The sequence below is a fragment of the Acanthopagrus latus genome, chromosome 7, assembly GCF_904848185.1.
Source record: "Acanthopagrus latus isolate v.2019 chromosome 7, fAcaLat1.1, whole genome shotgun sequence".
In the NCBI taxonomy this organism is placed as follows: domain Eukaryota; kingdom Metazoa; phylum Chordata; class Actinopteri; order Spariformes; family Sparidae; genus Acanthopagrus; species Acanthopagrus latus.
In genome coordinates, this window is record NC_051045.1 from 4,455,524 (window position 1) to 4,475,044 (window position 19,521).

Below are 19,521 nucleotides of genomic sequence, written 5' to 3' on the forward strand. Positions count from 1 at the left end.
TAAATGCAGGCGATTTTTGCTTTAGAATACTGCAGTGCTAAATCATATATCTGTCATAAATGAGGAAATTATAGATGCAGGTCTATACAACAAAAAACACCATACATTACATGTCAAGGTTTGCAGAGTGTCTACAGGAAGTTTTTGCTTTTTTAAAAACAAATAGTCAACTGATTTGAGCTATGGCTTCTCTTTGCCCTCATTCTCTTTGCTTAAAACAGCAAACAAATCCTGACAAATCCTAGATGGAGGTGTCTGTACTGTATTGTGTTTTAAAGTGTGTGTATTAGAAACAAGAGGGGTTAAATAAACAAGGCTGCACAATTGTTTTTGAGCTCTTTTCAGACACACTTTTATTCTGAAACACAGCAGAAAAATCTATATCCAAAATATTTCTCACCATCTTCAGTATGAAAACACACACACCTGTATATCCCGAATACTTAACCACCCACATGATTAAGATATTTATTTTATTTATGTTATGATGCCAACATTGTAGGCTGAAACATCACTAGTTTGGATAACAGATTATAGTGTGAAGTCACTCTATTCAAATCATGGATTTGGCGTCGTTTTTCTTAAATAATCAACCATGATTTCGCTAAGCTGGCAACAAAACACCAGTCAGCCATAACAATGGCTTTGTGCAAGTGCAAACATGGACATAAAGTGCAAACTGTAGCAACAATATCAAAACAATCACATCCTCGAGGTCGGTCAATAATCTGCATGATCCATATCTACCATCATCGTTGTGATAACTGTGTGGTAACATGTTGGAGAGGTTTTACAAGCTGTTTTATGATGACAAACTGATGGACGAAGTTAAACTTTAAAAAGTCTGAAAGTCTGGATGCCGTCTGTGAATATGTAACCTAACGTCGCCCTACACAGTAGGCTCTGACAAGTGCAGTGTGTCATTAATTCTCTAATGTAAAATATATTTTTGTTGGCCTCCACACCTCCAAAACTTCTACACAGACCATTTTTTAATCAACTTAGAACAAACTACTATGTGAGTGTGGGGTCTTAACTAGCAAGTATCTAAAAAGTGCATCAGAGCTTCTTAAAGGAAGAATCTGCTGTTAATACAGAAACACCAGTAGCTCGTCACCATAAATCCATTTTCTAGGCCAATTTAGCTGTATTGTGCTGATGAACAACAGTCATTTAAGGATGAATTGATTATAGAAAACACAGATACCAAAACTTTTTCTCCACCAACAGTAGCCTCAATAGTCCACGATGCAATGCTCCTACAAGACCCGTCACATTTTGCATAAAATGCCACCGGTAGCATTTTGCTTTCACCCCTGCTGACAACGTAGTGACGCTGAGTTTGTGAAAACAGATTCTAGGAAATGCAGGTCAGCAATTTCAACAGCAATGGACAGGACTGGTTAAAGAGGGTCTAAAAAAGTGAATCACACCATTAAATCATTAACCATAACTGCTGGAAAACACTGATGGTCACAGATGATGTAGTGACTATAAATACGAAAAACATGAATTAACTCTAGGATCCTAGTTTATCCATAACAGTGACTCTTAAACTATGTATCATGGATCTATGCAGACAGGATGCAGGCCTGACGCTGCTCTCGCCCATACAGGAGGAAGCCCACGGCGGTGCGCAGATCCTCCAGGTCCAGGTTAGACAGGAAGCTCCTCTGAAGTTCCGCCTCCACCGTGTTCCCACTGGGTCCGCTGCAGCCCCTCAGGAGAACCACAGCCGACTGGCACAGCAGCCAATCCACCAGCTTCCTCATGCCGACGCTGTCCTGATTGGCCAGGGCCTTCCGTCCCCAGAGGCTGAGATGTAGCATGTTAGCAGCCACACGGGCGCTGGGGCGCTGCAGAGGAACAACATGCATGAGCATTGTAGCATGAAAGAGTTGGTTAAATGTTAATGTTACCAGACAGCTGGTACATGCACAGACAGGAGACCTAATCGAATATTAAATGCGCCCACATCTGAGTGCGCAATTACTTACATTTAAAGCTGCACTTATAGATGCCCTGCCTGACCAGATCTACCACTCTGCCCCTGCTGTACCTTGCTTGGGTTCCTCCTGAGGAGCAATCGGATCACCAGCTGCACATCGGCTGGAACGCTGGAGGCCAGAGGAGGAAGCTGCTTCTCCTGGTAACTCCTGCTCTCCAGCCCCACTGCATGATAGAACGGGTTCTGCTGGCCGAATATCTCATAGGAGATGGCTCCCACGGCCCAGGCATCCGCCTTACTGTAGTCGATCACCACACCATCCCCTGGAACTGCAGTGGTCACCTTTAGGCAGACACATCATGAAAACGACTCATTAATTACACTGATTTTCTGCTGTCTAATGCTCTACTTGTTTATTAAATGGCAACAATAAAAAGCTACTTAGCTAACCTCAGGGGCCATGAGGGAGGCATTCCCTCCTCTGTTGACCCACATGCTGTTGAAGGGCAACTGCAGACTGGAGTCAGTCTGCGCCAGGCAGCAGCCAAAGTCAGTGATAATCAAACGAGGGCAACCATCTGCCAAAAAAAAAAAAAAATTAGATGACATTTTAACATAGAATTGATTAGATTTAATCTATAATGATTGAATAGTTCACTGACCGGAGTCAAACTCCATCAGCACGTTGTCTGATTTGAGATCCCTGTGAGCGACGCCCTGTCTGCACAGATGGTCGACCCCCTCGAGGAGCTGCAGCACCATCAGAGAGCCCAGCCTGCAGCCTGGCGTGGATGCTTGCAGGTACTGACGCAGCGTGCAGGGGTAGCTTTAACACAGGAGAAGACAGGATGAAGAGTGCTACTGAGCCGGATGCCCTCAGATATCTTGTATACACCCTTTAAAGTTATAATCCTTTAGATCTAATAGAAATCGAAGCCTGTTTTTGCCTCTAAATAATATTTTACTGTTAGTGGAGGGGCCCATCAAACACAGATGGTATTCAAATCACACACACAGTCATAGAAAGCAGCATGTATGTACAGCGCTTTATCTCTACTAACTTGAATTGTTCAAACAACATAAAAAACGGGCAGGTCTTTACTTTTTCATGACCAGGAAAAGAGTGCGATTGTTGCCCAGACCAGTGGGGTTAAGCCTGGCTGGCAGTACGTCTGGATACTCTTCCTGGGCACCTGGCAGCAGCGGGACGTCCGCTGTGAAGGCCCGGTGCACTCGGATCACGTTAGGGTGCGCAGACACTCTTCTGGGCAGAACTCCAAATTCTCTGCAAGCGGAGAGACCAGAGTCGTTAATGGACAACTTCAGTGAACATGCCGCAGAACTATGAACGCAGCGACGCAGTGATAGGACTCACCCATCCAGAGTGATTTGTTCCTTTTCCTGCTTTAAGGCCAGAGGACCCGCAGGCACCAGCTCCTGCGACATGGATTTTAAAATCGACTCGCTCGACGACCCTGCCTGCAAACAAACGGCATCAAAAATTAGCATCAGTACACAAGACTGATACCTTAAAAAGTGTGGAGCATTGCTGGACACCTACCCCGAAGTTCCACATCATCTTGATAGCCAGGGGGAAGGTTTTAAGCGAGCAGCACGTCAGAGATCGAGCAGTTCCCACTTCCTCTTCATCTTCTCTCAGCTCCACCAGGGAGCTCTTGCTCTCCGTCGGCGGGGCGAACGGAGCCGCGGCCTCGTACACGGCAGCATTGGAGCCTTTCCCGATCTGATTCCCAATAATGTAATCCTCCAGTTTATATCCAGACGTGAACGGCTTGAGAGGGCTCTGGAATCTTTTCTTGCGAAACACAGCCTGCAGAGAAACATCACATTGTTATAGTGAAATCGGTACTGAAAAACAGGTGAATTCATCCACATATTAGATGCTTTGGCTTTTGGATCAGATATTCAGAGGATGTCGCTCACTGTGCACATTGTAAAGCCCATTGAGGCAACGTGACTGTGATTATACAATCCCTGGTGGTCTAGTGGTTAGGATTCGGCGCTCTCACCGCCGCGGCCCGGGTTCGATTCCCGGTCAGGGAACAGTGTTTTCTTGAATTTCCTCCGGGATCAATAAAGTATCTATCTATCTATCTATCTATCTATCTATCTATCTATTTGGGGCTATAAAACTGAAATGGATTTGATTCTGGCAAAAAATAAAGAAATAAAAGCTGGTCATAGTATGCAGTAAGGTTTAAAAGATCCTTTTTTTAAAACACAAATTAAGTTTTGGGAGCTTTATTCCAGAAATATTTACACATAATCATAACTTGTAACAAATTATTACATGGTTGTACAGAAGTGATCTGTGCACCCACATGTCTGACATCTCTTCACTAACAAATGCATCATGTTTTGCTAGTTTACAGACCACAGTGCGCATATTCCTCCTGCATATAGAAATAGCAGGATAAAATAGGAAAATGGAAGGATTAGTAACTACAACTAATCCTCCATTAGAATAAAATTATTACCACAGCAATAACAAAAGCATTTAATGTGAATAAAATGTCTTAGATCTGAAGAAACAACTTTATATATATCATTATATTACTGTAAGCATTGTTATTATTGATAGCTGCATTTAGGTGTTATGGTTGTGCTGCATTCAAATACATTTAGTAAATTTGAGCTCCTTTGTTGAGTAGTTTACAACACGGTAACAATGTGTAATATCTAACAATCGATCATGTCTTGTAAAATCTTAATTTGCACATAACTAATTCCAGTTGAAGTTAACTGTAGTGGGGTAAAGGTAAAGGTGTAAGTGGCTCTGCCGGTGTCGTACCTGGATCTCCTGACAGGTCGCGGCGCTCTTTCTGTCGTCTTCCAGCTGCTGTTCGATGAGCCCCACGCCGAGACCGAAAGCCAGAAACACGGCCCTGTTCCGGGGGGACCCGCCGCCGAACCTTCTCCTGAAGCCGGCGGACTGAAGCTGGGCTGCCAGGCCCTTCAGAGAGGTGCGGTAGTAGCGGTACCGAGACGGCAGGAAAGCCTGAGGCTGAACGGTGCGGACCGACGGGCCTACACGCAGACGGTCAGCTCGGAGCTTTGCTACGACTCGGCCACCGGATTTGAGGAGACCCAGCTGAAAGACCGACCGGCCCAACTCGAGCCCCCGGCTAATGGCGTGTTTCACAGACATAATTTACCCGGAGAGGTAAGTTAAGCTGCTGGTTCGGGACGCTGTCAGACGGTCCTCGGTTCTCTCAAGCAAGAACTGTATGATGTAAACAAAACAGCTGCTACTGAGCATGCGCGAGAATCAGACGCCCTACATATCTGTGACAGCTATGGAAGCCCGTGTAGTCCAGTTATAGATTAAAAGTGATCAATTTAGCCTTGATGAAATAAATACCGTAAATGATAAATGAAGATGTATGGTAAGACATTATGAAATAGATAACATGACACATAAAGTCATAATTATTAGATAAAAAGTCATAATTATTAAATAGAAAGTAACAATTATGGGATAAAATGTTATAATTATACAATAAAGTCAGAATTATGAGTTAGAAATGTATACATTTCACATCAAAAATAATGTTTATGAGATCAAATATCATATTTATGAGATTAAAAGTCATAATTATGGGCTTTAAAGTGATTATGAGATCGAAGTCATAATTATGAGAGACATGACATAGATCATATTTTACTGTTTATGATTTTTCCCCAAACAAGTAGCCATACACTCTTATTGCACTGAGAAAAGGTCAAAAGAAAGTTATACATTGAAAAAACTCTTCTTTGTCTTAAAACCACCTACACTGTATCACAGGAAACATTTCCTGACAGCTGTAAATGTGACTGTCAGATAATGTTCATTCATACGACACTCTAGTGTCGTTATAACAGGTACGTCCTCTCTTTTAATGAATTTATAAGCTCACTCTGTCAGGTAGAAAATGTTGGTTTTATTCGTATAAATCTATGACCTGAATCAACCACTTAGTGTGCTGATGTAACCTACATATCTGTATGCCTTTGCACGACACAGAATGGCACCAACAGTCGATATCAATAAACATTTAATTACTTTCCAGTGCCAACTTGTCCCAATGAATGAAAAGGCCAACTGTATTCTGTCAGATTTCGTGGGCTGATGTGGATGAAATATATAAAATAACAGTTTGATAGAAAAGAGATTTCAGAGCCCAGAGATCCAGATTAGTTGGGGTTGTAGTTTTGGAGTGATGCTGTCATGCATTTAATTTAACAACAGATAAAAGCACCATGGACACACAACGCTCACACCCACAACCAGCCAGAAGGGGGAGACATGTAACTTCAAATTACTTGATCTGGATCTCGGGTGATTATTGCTTGGATTTTCAGTATGTTATGCTGAATCATTTTCTTGTTTACTGCTCAATATGTTATCATGGTGTTGAAATTCACAGGAAACTGAAGCTATAACAACTACTACTTTCTAGGCTTCAGCCAATTAGTTTGAACAGTCTTATAAGTTGTAATTATTGATGAACAACGTCATAAAAGTGGGGCGCTTGTAAATGTTTTCGCAGAACGTTTATTCTGTGTGTGCGTCTATTAATGACAAACAATAAAATCATAATTGGACCGGGGAGGGTATAATTATATACTAAGATTTAGCAATGACGTAAAATCACTGAATTATGAGCACACTAACATATTTCCAGGAAACTTTTAATCTAGAAATGACTGCCTCTATATAGCATAGCCGAACATTACACGCTGAAATAAACTTAGTGAGTGAAGTTGACATTTAGAAAATGAAAAAAAACAAAAAACAAAAAGAAAAAGTTATGAGTAATACAAATAAAGCCACTGAAAATAAGGTAGTGAATTGGCGGCTCATCGAGGATTGTGTTCATGGTGTGTTCCTTTCGATAACCCAGTTGATCCACGAGACGTAGTTCCTCACTTTGGTGTAGACTCCAGGGAAGTACGGGTTGGCACAGCTGATACCCCACGAGACGATGCCCTCAAGACGGCCGTTGCACATAAGGGGACCACCGGAGTCACCCTGCAGATCAATTAGAGGAATTAGAGATGATGATCATGATTAATATGAAGTTGTTTCATGTGCATATTAATAAAACTGTGAATGAGCCAGAGTTAGCCAGCAGCCGTGTTTTAGGGATGGTATAATCAGACTGTCAGTCATTTCGTTTATCATACATCTACTACTTTGATCTAGAATGATATGTCTCTTCAACTAGATCTGTCATGACATTATATGCAGACGTTCACAGTCCTGGGAGTTTTCCTGTGGCACCACAAGACTTTGATTTTGACATTGTTTTCACTTTCGTTTTCTCTCACAGATACCTGACCTGAACCTGTCGGCAGGACAAACCGGGTCACGTTTGGACAACATTTTAGAACTGATGTAAGGGTTTCAACTGGTTATCAGTCACGTAAACTTACTTTCCCAACTTACTTTTTAATGACTACTGTAATACTTGACAATATATAATACTTTTTTCTGCAAAACACGATTTCAGACACACATTAGATGCCTTAGTACGTGTACTACTTGCACACTCTAATATTATAACTGTTAAACACCATCTTGTTCATATTGACTTTGTGAGCATGTTAATATACAAATATTGTGTGTTAAGTGTAACTTCACAGAGGCCATGAGCTGCAAACTCTTGTTCCTCTATAGGCTGATCTCTGGACAGATGTTAGACACTCTTAAAAAAATAATTACAGAATTGAGAGGGTGACTGAAATAAGAGACACATGCAGAGCAACACGTGGAAAAGATGATGACATGTCTGACACACTATGCTACATTATCAGGTCTTAATTATAATGATATTCAGAACACCACTATGCAGCATTTTTACACACTAATTCAGGTGTTCACAGACTGAACGTGCATTAGGAGGAGTGCGAATGTGTACCTGGCAGGAGTCTTTTCCGCCCATCGGAGATCCAGCACACAGCATGTTTGGAGTGATTCTCCCCCAGTAGTAATAGCTGCAGTAATTCATTATTCTTACGTCCACAGCACGCAGCACAGGGGAGAGGTAGTAGCTGAAAATCTGCGTCACACCCCAGCCGCTCACTGTGCAGACATCATTGGTCAGTGGAGGGGTGTCTTCATCGGGCAGCTCAGCCGGCTGGACGTTGGCGTTCAGCTGCACCGGCTCACTCAGCTGTAACACAGGCCCAGAGACAACCACAGTGCCCCTCCATTAAGAACAACAACATGAACGTGATTATTACTGATGTTACTGACTTATCTCAGCTTGTTCTGCCCACCTTGATGAGCATGATGTCATTGTTGAATGTCTTGTAGTTGTAGTTGTGGACAAATGTCCTTTCGACACTAAGGACCTGTTCAAAACCCTCGTCTTTGTTCAGGTCGTGTTCACTTACCACCACCTTCATCAAGTTGCTCCTGGTAACCAAAAAAGAAAAAAAACATCCAATGCTTCAGGAATTCTCCTTTAATGTGACATGCAGTAAAATGGCAGATTCACACCTTTTGCTTCACTGAACAAAAAAAAAAAAAACATTCTTTCCTCATTAAAATGATAACAACTATAATTACTTTTTACTCCGCTACGTTTATCTGTCAGTGTTATTTAGGAGATACTTTGCAAGATGTTTGCACACAACATACAGAAAGGTACAGCTGGAACAATCAGCCAATTATTCAGTGGACAGAACACTTGTTTTATTTTGAAAATTTCTCAGGTTTGCCCCATTGACTCGACAAAACGAGCATTGCATTGTCTTCTGGGATATTGTCACAACATTTCTCTCTATTTTCTCAATTTTTGAATTTATACTTTAGGCTTATTTTCCTGATTATATCTACAAACTCTCATTTATGACTTTCAGAGTTCAACCTGTCCTTGTGATGGCTTATTTTTAAATGGTAACTGTACTTCTAAGTAAAGGACCAGACTGCTTCCATCACTGCTGCTCAGAACATCAGTGTTCAGTACTTACGGTATCCAGCAGTGGGCAGCAGACACCACCCACTGAGGCTTCACTAAGGTTCCTCCACAGTAATGTTTCCCCTTATCATCCTGCAGGGATACCTGATATTTGATAGAGTAGGGGCTGACCTCCTGACCCCCAATGATCCTCGCTGCGGACGTCTCTGCAGACAATGAAAACAGTCAAAATGTATTAAATATTTCCCACCCTTTGTTCTCATTAATCTCGATGAAGGCTACGTCAGCAGAGTTCGTGTGTCTGTTGCTACATGTCGCGATCGAGGAGCTCACCTGATACTGATAATGCCAAAAGCAGAAGCACAGTTGACGTTTGCAGTGGAGCCATATTTTTACTGTTCATCTGTAATGCAGAAATATAAAAAATCATTCTGTAGATGGAGTTCTTAGATTTTGCTGTGAGTACCACTAATTTATGACAGACAGTTACCGATTGTTTACAGTGCATTAATTATTCATCACGAGTGTCAGGACCTTGCTTGAAAAGTAATTGTTGCCCAGAATCGGCATCATATTCATTTAAATACCAGAGTGCTGAAGCCATATTTCAACATTTTACCAGTTTGTTGTCATTTAAAACACCATCTCACCCTGGAATCTGGGCAGAGCTGCTCATTTATTAATCATTTATTAGAATCACAGTCTACTCACCTGTCAGCCTGAACACAGCAACCTTCAGAGTGTCTCCTTCTGTCAGGGCTAATGCTCCCCTGTTTGCTTTTATAGTGTTACCGAATCCCTGTTCAAATCTTTTGTTTACATTATCTCTTCGTCCGGTTTTGTACTGTGACCATCTCACGCTGCAACAAAGCGACTGACCTACAACATGACAAAGCTGAAGTGTTCCCTTGTATTGTGTTTTCTCTCTCGCCTGTACCTGGGGACATGAGGGGATGGGAACGCCTTTGCAAGTTCATCATCACCACCAACAGGTTATGGACTAATTTGCCATGATTTAACTCTTCTTGTATGTAATCTATGAATTGCATAGAGATCATGTAAAGGATGTTTAAGACAGATAACTCTCCTGCTGTTTGCCGTCCTGATTATTTAGCGATTTAGTGAACTGTTACATTATTAGTACCAGAAAAATACATATTTTCAATGAAATGTCAAAAAAAGTGACCTTGTTTTGACATTTGAATCAACAATGATATGGAGCAGAGACAAGAAAAGCTTGATGTACAAGCTTAGTAGTGGATATTTTTGAATAGCAGTTGAAACTCCCTCCTGGCTCTCTGCCACCGAAGAGCTTCTGTGTTCCCCGACAGAGAAGGACGATGGATTCGAATTCACCAGGCAGCCAGAAAACACAACTGCAAATGAATTCCAACATCGTGTTGGTGTCTGATGAATCTGTAAATGAGAAGATTTGCCATTACGAATACAGTACGTTAAGTTATAAAAACTTGTTTTGAAGGTATTCATGCAAGTTAAAAGCTGTAAAGTATATTTTTTGGCCTTTAGATTTATTGATCAAACAGCTGAAGACATGACAGAAACAGGTTGAGTGAGAGGGGAAGTGGCACATAGCAAAGGGCCCCAGGCCGGGATTCGAACCCACAGCCGCTACAGCGAGGACAAAGCCTCTGTACATGGGACACCACTGAGCTAAATTTTTACCCCACTGCACAGTATCTACTACTAAAAACTACTTATAGTTAATCAAGTACACGTTTTCCTCTTGCAACTACTTTATTCTTCTTCTCTACATTTCGGAGACACATATTGTTGTTTTGACTCCACTACATTTACACTCTTCTACTTCTGCTTTCACTTATAGACCCACTTTGATAACTGAAAACACAGGTCACCAGAATAGTAATGCACATTTCTGCAAAATGGGATTTGGAAACTTTAGTTAGTTTTTTTTTTTTAATGTTGCAACTTTATGTTAACTTAGGTTCCATTTTTCATTTTAATGTGAAAACACTGTGGGGTTAAGATTTTAAGTTGATGTTTTTGCCGACCTGTTTTTGTCACCATGGACAAAGCTGGAAACTGTCCCGACATGTTGTTCAAAATATCCAGTGGTTTCACATTTACCAATGTTAATGATGATGGAAATCAGCTCATATACATGTATTGTTACATGAAAGTACATCAAATGTTGGTATTTAAGTCTAACATGTTCAAATGTGAATGTATCCCTGTTTATTAAGTTACACATGTATTTTTTTTTTTTAAATGGGCTATACTAGTACTTTTCCACCTTTACTCTATATATACTTGAATCCACTACTATAACTAGCATTACTACGCTGCTGTAATACTACTTTTAACTCAATAAAAATACTTATACTTATTCCACCACTGGTATTACTGTATTGTAAAGTGTGGGCCTTGAAGATACTGCAGGTAGGCTGCAAGAGGTCAAAGTTTGAAATTCCTATAAGATATTCAGGACTAGATATTTACATTTATAACAGAAACCGGAATGATTAAAACAATATAGTTAGATTATGGGTTATTCTTCATGCATGACCTGTTTTTATCCGATTGTTTGCATCCAGCTGTGGAGATTAAAGTTCAACAGGAAACAAAAATCAGCATTATTTTATTGGGTAACAGACTTCGACACAACACTGGCACCAAGCTTGTATCAACGATGACGGGAACTGAGCTGTGATAAAAACATTTGGATGGGCCCCAGAACAATTTCAAATTGGGCCGCGTCATTCTTTGGGAATTGCTGGTCTAATAATTCGAGAAACGTGTCACGTTATAGTTCATGGGAACTCTCCTTTGACTAGCAGTGGGAGAAATTGCATAAGGTTTTGTACGGGAAGCCACTGCTGAGTCACTGGTGTTGTGCGAGTGAGGTTGCGCTGGTGTCTTATCTGTGCCAGTATCGCCTCTCTAATGACTGTAAACCAAGATTATCTCTGGATCTGCGTGTCTCCTCTCCAGCGAAACATTTTGTTGCAGCATCATGAATTAGTTATGTTTTAAGTGTCTTCAGTTTTTTTTTTTTTTTTTTGTTCTTCCTAATGTCAATAATTAAAAAATAAACCACAGAGCACTTTCAGATTCTAATGTGCGGACCCTGATGAGCGATAAGTGTGTGTATTAAAAAAAAAACAGAGAGGAGTTTTTCAGGGATGTTGTGGTTTGTGATGCACAGACGACTCGTCATTCCAGTGTCTGATAGATATATGTGAGATCTGGCCGCTGCGCTCAGTGATGACAGCTCTTGGATAGAGGAGCGGGTCATGCGGAAAAAAGCCAGTGGTCAGCACTCAGGGGGGATGTGAGCAGTACCGAGAGCATGGCTAGAGCTATCAGTAGCATGGAGGGCAAACAGAGAGGGCTATTAGCCGGCTGAGGTCAGGAACTCCGCAGAGGGATGGTAGCAGTGATGAGGCCAGCCTGAGCCGTGCTCCATTTTTAATGACACCCGGCCTGAGAATAGATGTGGGGCAGCAGCAGCTCGACCTGGCCTGGAACAACGACACTCTGCTGCTTGTCATCAGTCAAACACCCTCATTAATCCTTCCAGGGGAAAATCAGTGAGGGGAGACTTGAGCAGTGATGAAGAGCTACAGAGAACCTCGCTGCACCTTCTTTCATTCAGCCCCATTTGATCCACATGAGCGGCTACAGTCACAAGGTTGAAGATGTCAGATATTAGACAGAGCTGATGGGCCCGGGCATCAGAGCATCAGCTGCACAATTAACACAGAGGTCCTGACGTGCAGAGGGAAGACGACACAATGCACGCCTCGCCTTTAATGTGACAGTAAATGGTCATTTAGTAAACTGGGTAATTATGGTAAACAATGACATAGGACAGTGTGAATAGATCATAGAAGAGGTGGCACGAGGGGCCGTGCTATGGAAGCTTCAATTATATATTGGTCCAAGACAAGGAGGTGACCATGGAAACTGAAATAGGAACTTTAAGTAACCCGAGAGTGCAGGTGCAATGCTTCCCGTTAAAATTAGACGAGTAGCACACAGGTAAAGCTCTCCCTCTCTGTGTACACTGCGCCGTCCTAGTGTCTCGTTATGGACCTGCTGTCTTTGTTATGTTGCATACTGTTGGAGGTCCTGGCTGTAAGCTGTAAGTAAGCCTCTTTAATGTTGACTTTACAATTTATTTTTGTTGATGCATGAAAGGGCTTTAAGTGAAGTTGAGTCTCTGGGGAGGTTTGGATGCAGACTCTGCTTGTCTAATATCCTGAAAAACAACATATTCTCAGTGTTGCATTCATACTAATGGGCAGAATATCTGATTAGCATCTCTTTATATCAATGTTTTAGAAGATCCCTTTTAGGCTGCACTCTGGGGCAATTTCAAGTCCTGATGCTTCCTCCTGAGATGATCTTTTGATAAAAGTGTGACTCAGAGTCATTTCCATCCGGGCATGACTGAGCTTCTGACTGTTTTAGATCATAAATCAGATGAGTGGAGAAAAGTAAAAGGGCAGATTGTACTGAAAAGTTAATGAAAAGGGAAAGAAAGATCAGAAGTCCATCAGACGGAGCATCATTTTGTTTTGGAATAGTTTTCTGTACTGGTATTAACTCAACTGTTGTATTTGCTGATGTTCTTGTTTACATTAGCTGAATTGAAAATGTTGTCATTCAGCTTAGAACGCTACTTAGTACAACAACAGATATCTGAACAGCTTTTAGAACGGAAAGGTCAGTAAAAGTGTCCTTTTTTCACCAAAAGAACTTGAAACCTCAGAAAACAACGGATGAAGGCTAACGGCAACATAATTGCAGCCAACGCCCCCTTTTGTGCCGGGCAATCGTGTGGCGGAGATAAAAATGTGAAAATGAGACTCAGATAAACATCATAAACAGGTCCGGGATCTGGGACAATGCTGGAGACGGTTTCAGTGTTTACAGATCTGAGCTTGTTTGCTAAATCTAACAACGAAAAACATAATTGTTAACATGTAAAGTTTAGCAGTGTGTAACCAAATTCAGTTCAGCCCACAGGACACAATAGGAGACCCATTATTCAAGGCTCAGTTCCCAGGTTATTACATAACCTTTTCTAATGTACTTATGTGTGTAATGTACTGTAATGTCTGTGTGTGTGTGTGTGTGTGTGTGTGTGTGTGTGTGTGTGTGTGTGTGTGTGTGTGTGTGTGATTGCCTCACACGCACACAGTCCATAGAGGGTGAACAGTTCACTGTATAGAGTTACCATTTAGCTTTTTGACACGCACCAACGCTGCTAATAATAGCTCGGGATCAATATCTGGGAAGGTAATGAGAGGCTATTGTTTCATCCCTGGTGGCATCACAGTGACTGAGATGTTGACTCTCAGTGTTTGGAGGTTCAGTTGTTAACAGTGTGCTGCAGATGCTCTCAGAGATGTTGTATGGATTTTTAGAAACATTGAATCCAAGTGCTCCAAAGTTCCTGAAGCATACAGTACATCTGCTAACTTTGAGACCTTGAGACTTTGTTTTCTTCAACAGCATTTTTATGTTCGATGCTGTTAATTTGACCTTTAATTCTCAGAAAACAATACAGAACATTTCACCCTTCTGACATGAACTTACACTAAACTGTCAGCCCCTTTCCTTTAAAACTTCTTGTCAGAAAAAAAAGTTCAGGACCTTTAAAACTGCTGTGTCACTGAGGAGTACGAGACACAACAGAACAATAGACTACACACTCCGCAGTGACAGAAGCAGGTTGTGATAAAGGCCATAAGGTCCTAAATGTAAAGGCAAAAGCTGCGATAAAGGTAAAATGTTGGCAGATACGCCCCCAAGTCTCCAAAGTTTTTGGATTTCTCACATTTTATTTGTTATTTGTAAATGTATATGTTCTATCAAAGGCCGCTGACCACTAATCATGATTCAAATTTCAGTTTAATTATTGTTAATGTACGCATTATGTATTAAAACATACGGCTGATGTGACTGTGACTTGGGGGGTGATCTACTTGAGTATTTTGCATCTTTATTATTAAAAATATAACAATTATAAGACATATTCGGCACCTCTACTTAAATAAAGGCTCTAATACTGCAATATAAAGAAATACAACTTAGGTAAAGTATGTTAGTATTATAACTTACTCACCAAAAGTTCTGCAATTTGACCTCTGGGAGGGTTAAATATGAAATATTGTTTTATTAGCATTCATGTTTCTCTTATATATGATCTGGTTACCTGGAGAAAGTGTGTTGATGAGAAAACAAGTTCTTTATCGAGAGAAACTGTAGGTTTGTTTTTCAGGGTGCTGTTCATCTGAAACGTATCATTTGGAATATGTTTTGTAAAGATTATAGTCGTACTTTATGTAGTGATTAGGGTGCACACTTGTACCCTAGTAGAAGATGTATGTTTTGTTCGGTGGTGTTTTGTGATCCCGCAGTAGATGTGTGGCATGAAAGAGAAATAAAAACTAAACTTTAAGCTAATATTTGTAATTTTTGTATTGTATCTACAACTGAAGCTTGCATATCATGATATCACTCCAAATTTTAGTAGTGTAGAAGTATAAGTAGCAAGAAAAAGCTAATTCTTGTACTTGTGTCGCTATTATTTTAGTAAATATTGGCTCCCGTGTTAGTTTCCTCCACTACATGAAGAGAAGAGCTCCATATCAAGTCAGCATGTTGTCTCCAGACTGTGTGTTTGCATCAGATAGACTCTCGTGGTCGGACTCTTCCTCGCTGTGGCTCAGAGCAGGATTGCTTTTCATTGATCTGCTAAGCCAGCAGCGTCTGTGCACTGAAGTCCGTCTTTATGACTCGTGTTGTTCCTGCTGATGCTGCAGTAATAATGTCACAACTCTGTCGGCTCTCCTCTGTGTGGGGTTTGTTCACAAAAGAAACCTTATGGGCGGGTTTATTTGTTTCTCTCTAAATCAAGTCTTTATTTCCCTGTGTGTGTGTGTGTGTGTGTGTGTGTGTGTGTGTGTGTGTGTGTGTGTGTGTGTGTGTGTGTGTGTGTGTGTTTCACAGGTACAGAGGTGGCCCAGGAGCGCATCGTGGGAGGATACGCACCGGTTCCACATTCAATCAAGTACATTGTGTCGATACAGACGACACAGCGTCAGCACTTCTGCGGGGGCTCCCTGATAAATAAGTACTGGGTGCTCACGGCAGCTCACTGTAACGTCGGGTGAGTTCATTCTCCTTTTGATTTGAGTATAAAAGTTCACCTGAGGCAGAACCCACCGGTCACAGTGTACTGCACACACCTTTGTGTCCTGATGTTAGCTGTTGTATAGGCGGCAATAAAAGGGCCTATTGAAATATGATGACCCCAACTTGACTTCTCTGCGTATTAATGTGTGTATACATGATTACCATCGCAGATCCAGTCGCCTGGAGTCATATCAGATTGTCACTTCTGCAAGTTATCGAGACTATTGAGAGAAAGCACATGAAAGTGACACTGGCGGTAACAAAAGGAGTTCTCTACTGCTGGAATCTGACACAAGTATAGGAAAGTTTTAAGGCTTAATGACGATACATTTTTGCTTATGAGAAGCAATAATTTTAGTGTCTGAGTTGTCAATAGCTTCCTTCACTGTTATGACATTAGTTAGCTGTCGATTCATTTATGTTTGATTCATCAGTGGACACGAGGCGTCCTCTGCTTCACTGGACAGTCCAGTCTCAGTATTTGTGCACTCGAGGCTTCAAGTTTCAGTTTAATTATTTGCTTATTATTTGATCAGAACTGGTTAACAAACTATTCGTAATGTTACAAATCAAGCTCCTAGTGCCGCCTCTTAAAATTAGATGTTCAGTGAGCACAGAGAACATTTACACTTTCAGTGGGTGAATGTGAAAACCTACTTCTTGTGTCAAACTCTTCCACATACATCATTTTACACAGTGAAGCTCAAAGACTGTAACGGTGTCTCGTATGATGAACCCATCGTATGATGTCAGTTATAGCTGGCAACCACGGCTGCAGTAGAGCCATATATGTTTTTTGATAAAAATATATATTCATCATCTGTTACATAGTTACACACACACACAAATTAATATGCACAGATAACACTATACAGGAAAAGGCAAAAACCCAAAAAGCAGAATTTGACCTCTGTAATGTTGCTCCGCTGGTGCTGAGTGTGTAAATGAGGTCATAGAGTGTCGAGACGGCTGTTCCATTCAAAGGTACGAGACCAAGTTACATCCCAGTGGGTTTTTCTCATGGCAGACATTTTGATGTCAAACCAGGAAGAGCAGGTTTAATTAATGACGTTAACAACGGCTGAGTTCCAGCTCAAGCTCTCAGTTTTCAGGAACCTGGTGATTTGCACACTTGTCATTGTCACAATTTGCGGTATTACCCGAATAGAACAGCCTGTGATTTTACTGCTGACTCAGTGATAGACAATGGCAAAATTGTATTGTGGGTAATGTAGGCAACAGGTTTGTATTACTGAGTGACGTCAGTGGAGCCACAAAAGGCTTAATATTACTTTTTCCCAGAAGTGTAACCCGAGACTCTCTGTGTAAGAATCCTTTAAAACATGTTGAGACGTCGACCTGTAGATCCCACAATGTCAAACTGTTCCCTCGATATTCACGTCACAAACTTCTTCTTTACAACACGGTGTCGCTAATTTGCTTTTCCTCTCTGCAGGGTTGACAGAATGATGATTGTGGCAGGAGACTATTCTCTGGCCATCTATGAGGGAACAGAGCAACAAATCATTCCCCAACTTTTGGTTCCCCACCCTGACTACAACAGCACCACCAACAACAACGACATCATGCTTATAAAGGTGCAGCCTGCAAACTATTGAACTCTATATTGAAAGTGAAATCCTTTTCTCCCTTCACTGGTCACACTATCTATCCTCATTTCTCCAGCTGAAGGCGCCGGTCTATCTGAACAGCTACGTGTCCATCGCTCTGCTGCCCCGGCACGACGCCTCCATAGCGGAGGGGAGAGTGTGCCGAGTGTCAGGCTGGGGATACACCAGCCCTGACGGAGGCCAGATCCCCTCCACCCTCCGCACTGTCAAGCTCCCCATCGTCTCCACTGAAAAATGCAACAGCAGTGAGTCCTTCGATGGCAGGATCACAGAAAACATGCTCTGTGCTGGTTACAGCACCGGTGGAAAGGACGCCTGTCAGGTAAGAGCACCTCATTGTTTTTACCCGGTGTGTGGATGCTTGGCATCTGGACAGTTGTAGAAAAGCCGTGACGGGAGATTCTCCAGTGACAGAAAAAACAATGGAGCACAACAATGGAGGTTGCAGGCTGTGACAGCACAAACAGTACTTGTTAATCTGTCCAGTTGGGTGCTGGTTTTGGTTGTTTCATTGGATGAAAAATGAAGGATATTACCCGACCTTTCCTTTAAGGACATCAAGTCACCCCTGATGTTTCCTTCTGTCCTGCCGCTTCAGGGAGATTCTGGTGGTCCACTTGTATGCGAGGGCCGGGTCTACGGCGTGGTGTCCTGGGGGAAAGGATGTGCTGATGCCCAGTTTCCCGGAGTCTACACCACCGTGTCCAAGCACCGCAGGTGGATCGACAACACCATATTTAACTACTACAGCAAGTGCAAGAAGGATTAAAACTGAGTGTTATGGAGTTAACTGCTATACACTCACTGAAGACTTCATTTCAATTTCAATCCTCTATTTGATCTTTTAATCATTTGTGCAAGTTATATTATATATTGCAGGGGTTGTCTGGCATTTTGAGAAACCCTCTTATTCATATTCCTGCTGAGACTAAAGAATAAAAACAAGGAAGAGACAAAATCCACCTACCAGCACTGCTAAAACTGACTAATTAAGTTTAGTTAAACCATACAAAAAAAAAAACCCAAAATGTAAATTTGTTGTCACTAAACTCAGATAACTATTTCCAAACTCCAACTTCATATTGAACAAAAAAATAAGTGGTGTCAATCTGAAAATTGAAGTCTCTGCAAGAATGTGAATAATATCATTCCCCCAAAATGACGCACTATTCCTTTAAGTTTTCAAGCTTGAATATCTATCATGTCTGTTGTTGATCAGCATTTCAGAGACAAAACAAATGATGGCTAATACAATTGCAAACACCCCTCTGTTACCAAAAAAAAGGTCATTTTGATCACATTTTTCACAAACGTCAAGACTGAGGTGCCAAATCACTGCTGAGACAGCAGAAAATCACAACGTCTTGGAGAAGTATTTGAAATGCCGTGAATACAGAGAATCAAGTCTCGAGTATCGTATGAGTATTCAACACTCAGGCACAGCTGATGGACACAACGACAGCAGTGCAATCCGATACGATAGCTGTGCAATAACAACACAGTCTCATCTCAGCTCGACAAAAGCTGTAGCTTGGTCAGCGGCCTTAAACTTCAAACTGTGACACTTTGCCTCCACATTTTAAGGGCTCTTTAACATGCAAAAAAAGGCTTACGAGACTCAATCACCCTGACCATCCACCAACTCTGACATTGCTAGCTGATTAAACCGCTGCACCTGAGGGGTGTTTTAATAAGTGATGCTCGAGTGGTAATTAAACTTTGAGGCACAGGGCTGCTGTGATTTCAACACAGAACAGGCTGGCAAAAAAACATTTCCTATGTGGAAAACATGCAATGTTGAGTTTGGTGAGACTGAAACTGATGAATG

The 19,521-nt window shown here is 41.5% G+C and overlaps 3 protein-coding genes and 1 non-coding gene across 4 annotated transcripts; 2 read left to right on the plus strand and 2 right to left on the minus strand.

The window, feature by feature from the left end:
- Positions 1 to 327: 327 nt before the first annotated feature.
- Positions 328 to 5,229, minus strand: pink1 (PTEN induced kinase 1). The gene is made up of 8 exons (XM_037104106.1): positions 4,761 to 5,229; positions 3,510 to 3,779; positions 3,324 to 3,427; positions 3,051 to 3,233; positions 2,611 to 2,774; positions 2,399 to 2,526; positions 2,060 to 2,290; positions 328 to 1,856 (listed from the first exon to the last, which is right to left on the minus strand). The coding sequence occupies exons 1-8, from the start codon at positions 5,115 to 5,117 to the stop codon at positions 1,572 to 1,574; spliced, it is 1,722 nt and encodes a 573-aa protein (XP_036960001.1). The 5' UTR covers positions 5,118 to 5,229; the 3' UTR covers positions 328 to 1,571.
- On the plus strand, positions 3,941 to 4,012 carry trnae-cuc. Its single transcript has one exon. It is a non-coding gene; the product is annotated as a tRNA-Glu (tRNA).
- A 1,598-nt stretch (positions 5,230 to 6,827) lies between the features above and the next one.
- Positions 6,828 to 9,096, minus strand: LOC119022794 (anionic trypsin-1; the record flags this gene model as incomplete). The annotated part of the gene is made up of 4 exons (XM_037104109.1): positions 6,828 to 6,983; positions 7,873 to 8,127; positions 8,234 to 8,372; positions 8,930 to 9,096. Coding segments are annotated over 4 exons (717 nt in total), but the record flags the coding sequence as incomplete, so codon positions are not given.
- A 6,563-nt stretch (positions 9,097 to 15,659) lies between these two features.
- On the plus strand, positions 15,660 to 18,469 carry LOC119023078 (trypsin-3). The gene is made up of 5 exons (XM_037104712.1): positions 15,660 to 15,728; positions 15,877 to 16,036; positions 17,519 to 17,660; positions 17,749 to 18,015; positions 18,292 to 18,469. The coding sequence occupies exons 1-5, from the start codon at positions 15,695 to 15,697 to the stop codon at positions 18,460 to 18,462; spliced, it is 774 nt and encodes a 257-aa protein (XP_036960607.1). The 5' UTR covers positions 15,660 to 15,694; the 3' UTR covers positions 18,463 to 18,469.
- The last annotated feature ends 1,052 nt before the right edge of the window (positions 18,470 to 19,521 follow it).

What these genes read in the sequence shown, in the direction of transcription:
- pink1 (XM_037104106.1), bottom strand. Translation starts at nt 5,117, where the DNA reads ATGTCTGTGAAACACGCCATTAGCCGGGGGCTCGAGTTGGGCCGGTCG. An exon ending in GAACAAATCACTCTGGATGG is followed by an intron (nt 3,234 to 3,323) that starts GTGAGTCCTATC and finishes CTCCGCTTGCAG; the next exon opens with AGAATTTGGAGTTCTGCCCA. An exon ending in TCAGGAGGAACCCAAGCAAG is followed by an intron (nt 1,857 to 2,059) that starts GTACAGCAGGGG and finishes GTTCCTCTGCAG; the next exon opens with CGCCCCAGCGCCCGTGTGGC.
- LOC119023078 (XM_037104712.1), top strand. Translation starts at nt 15,695, where the DNA reads ATGTCACAACTCTGTCGGCTCTCCTCTGTGTGGG. An exon ending in TCGGCTCTCCTCTGTGTGGG is followed by an intron (nt 15,729 to 15,876) that starts GTTTGTTCACAA and finishes TGTGTTTCACAG; the next exon opens with GTACAGAGGTGGCCCAGGAG. An exon ending in GTGGAAAGGACGCCTGTCAG is followed by an intron (nt 18,016 to 18,291) that starts GTAAGAGCACCT and finishes CTGCCGCTTCAG; the next exon opens with GGAGATTCTGGTGGTCCACT.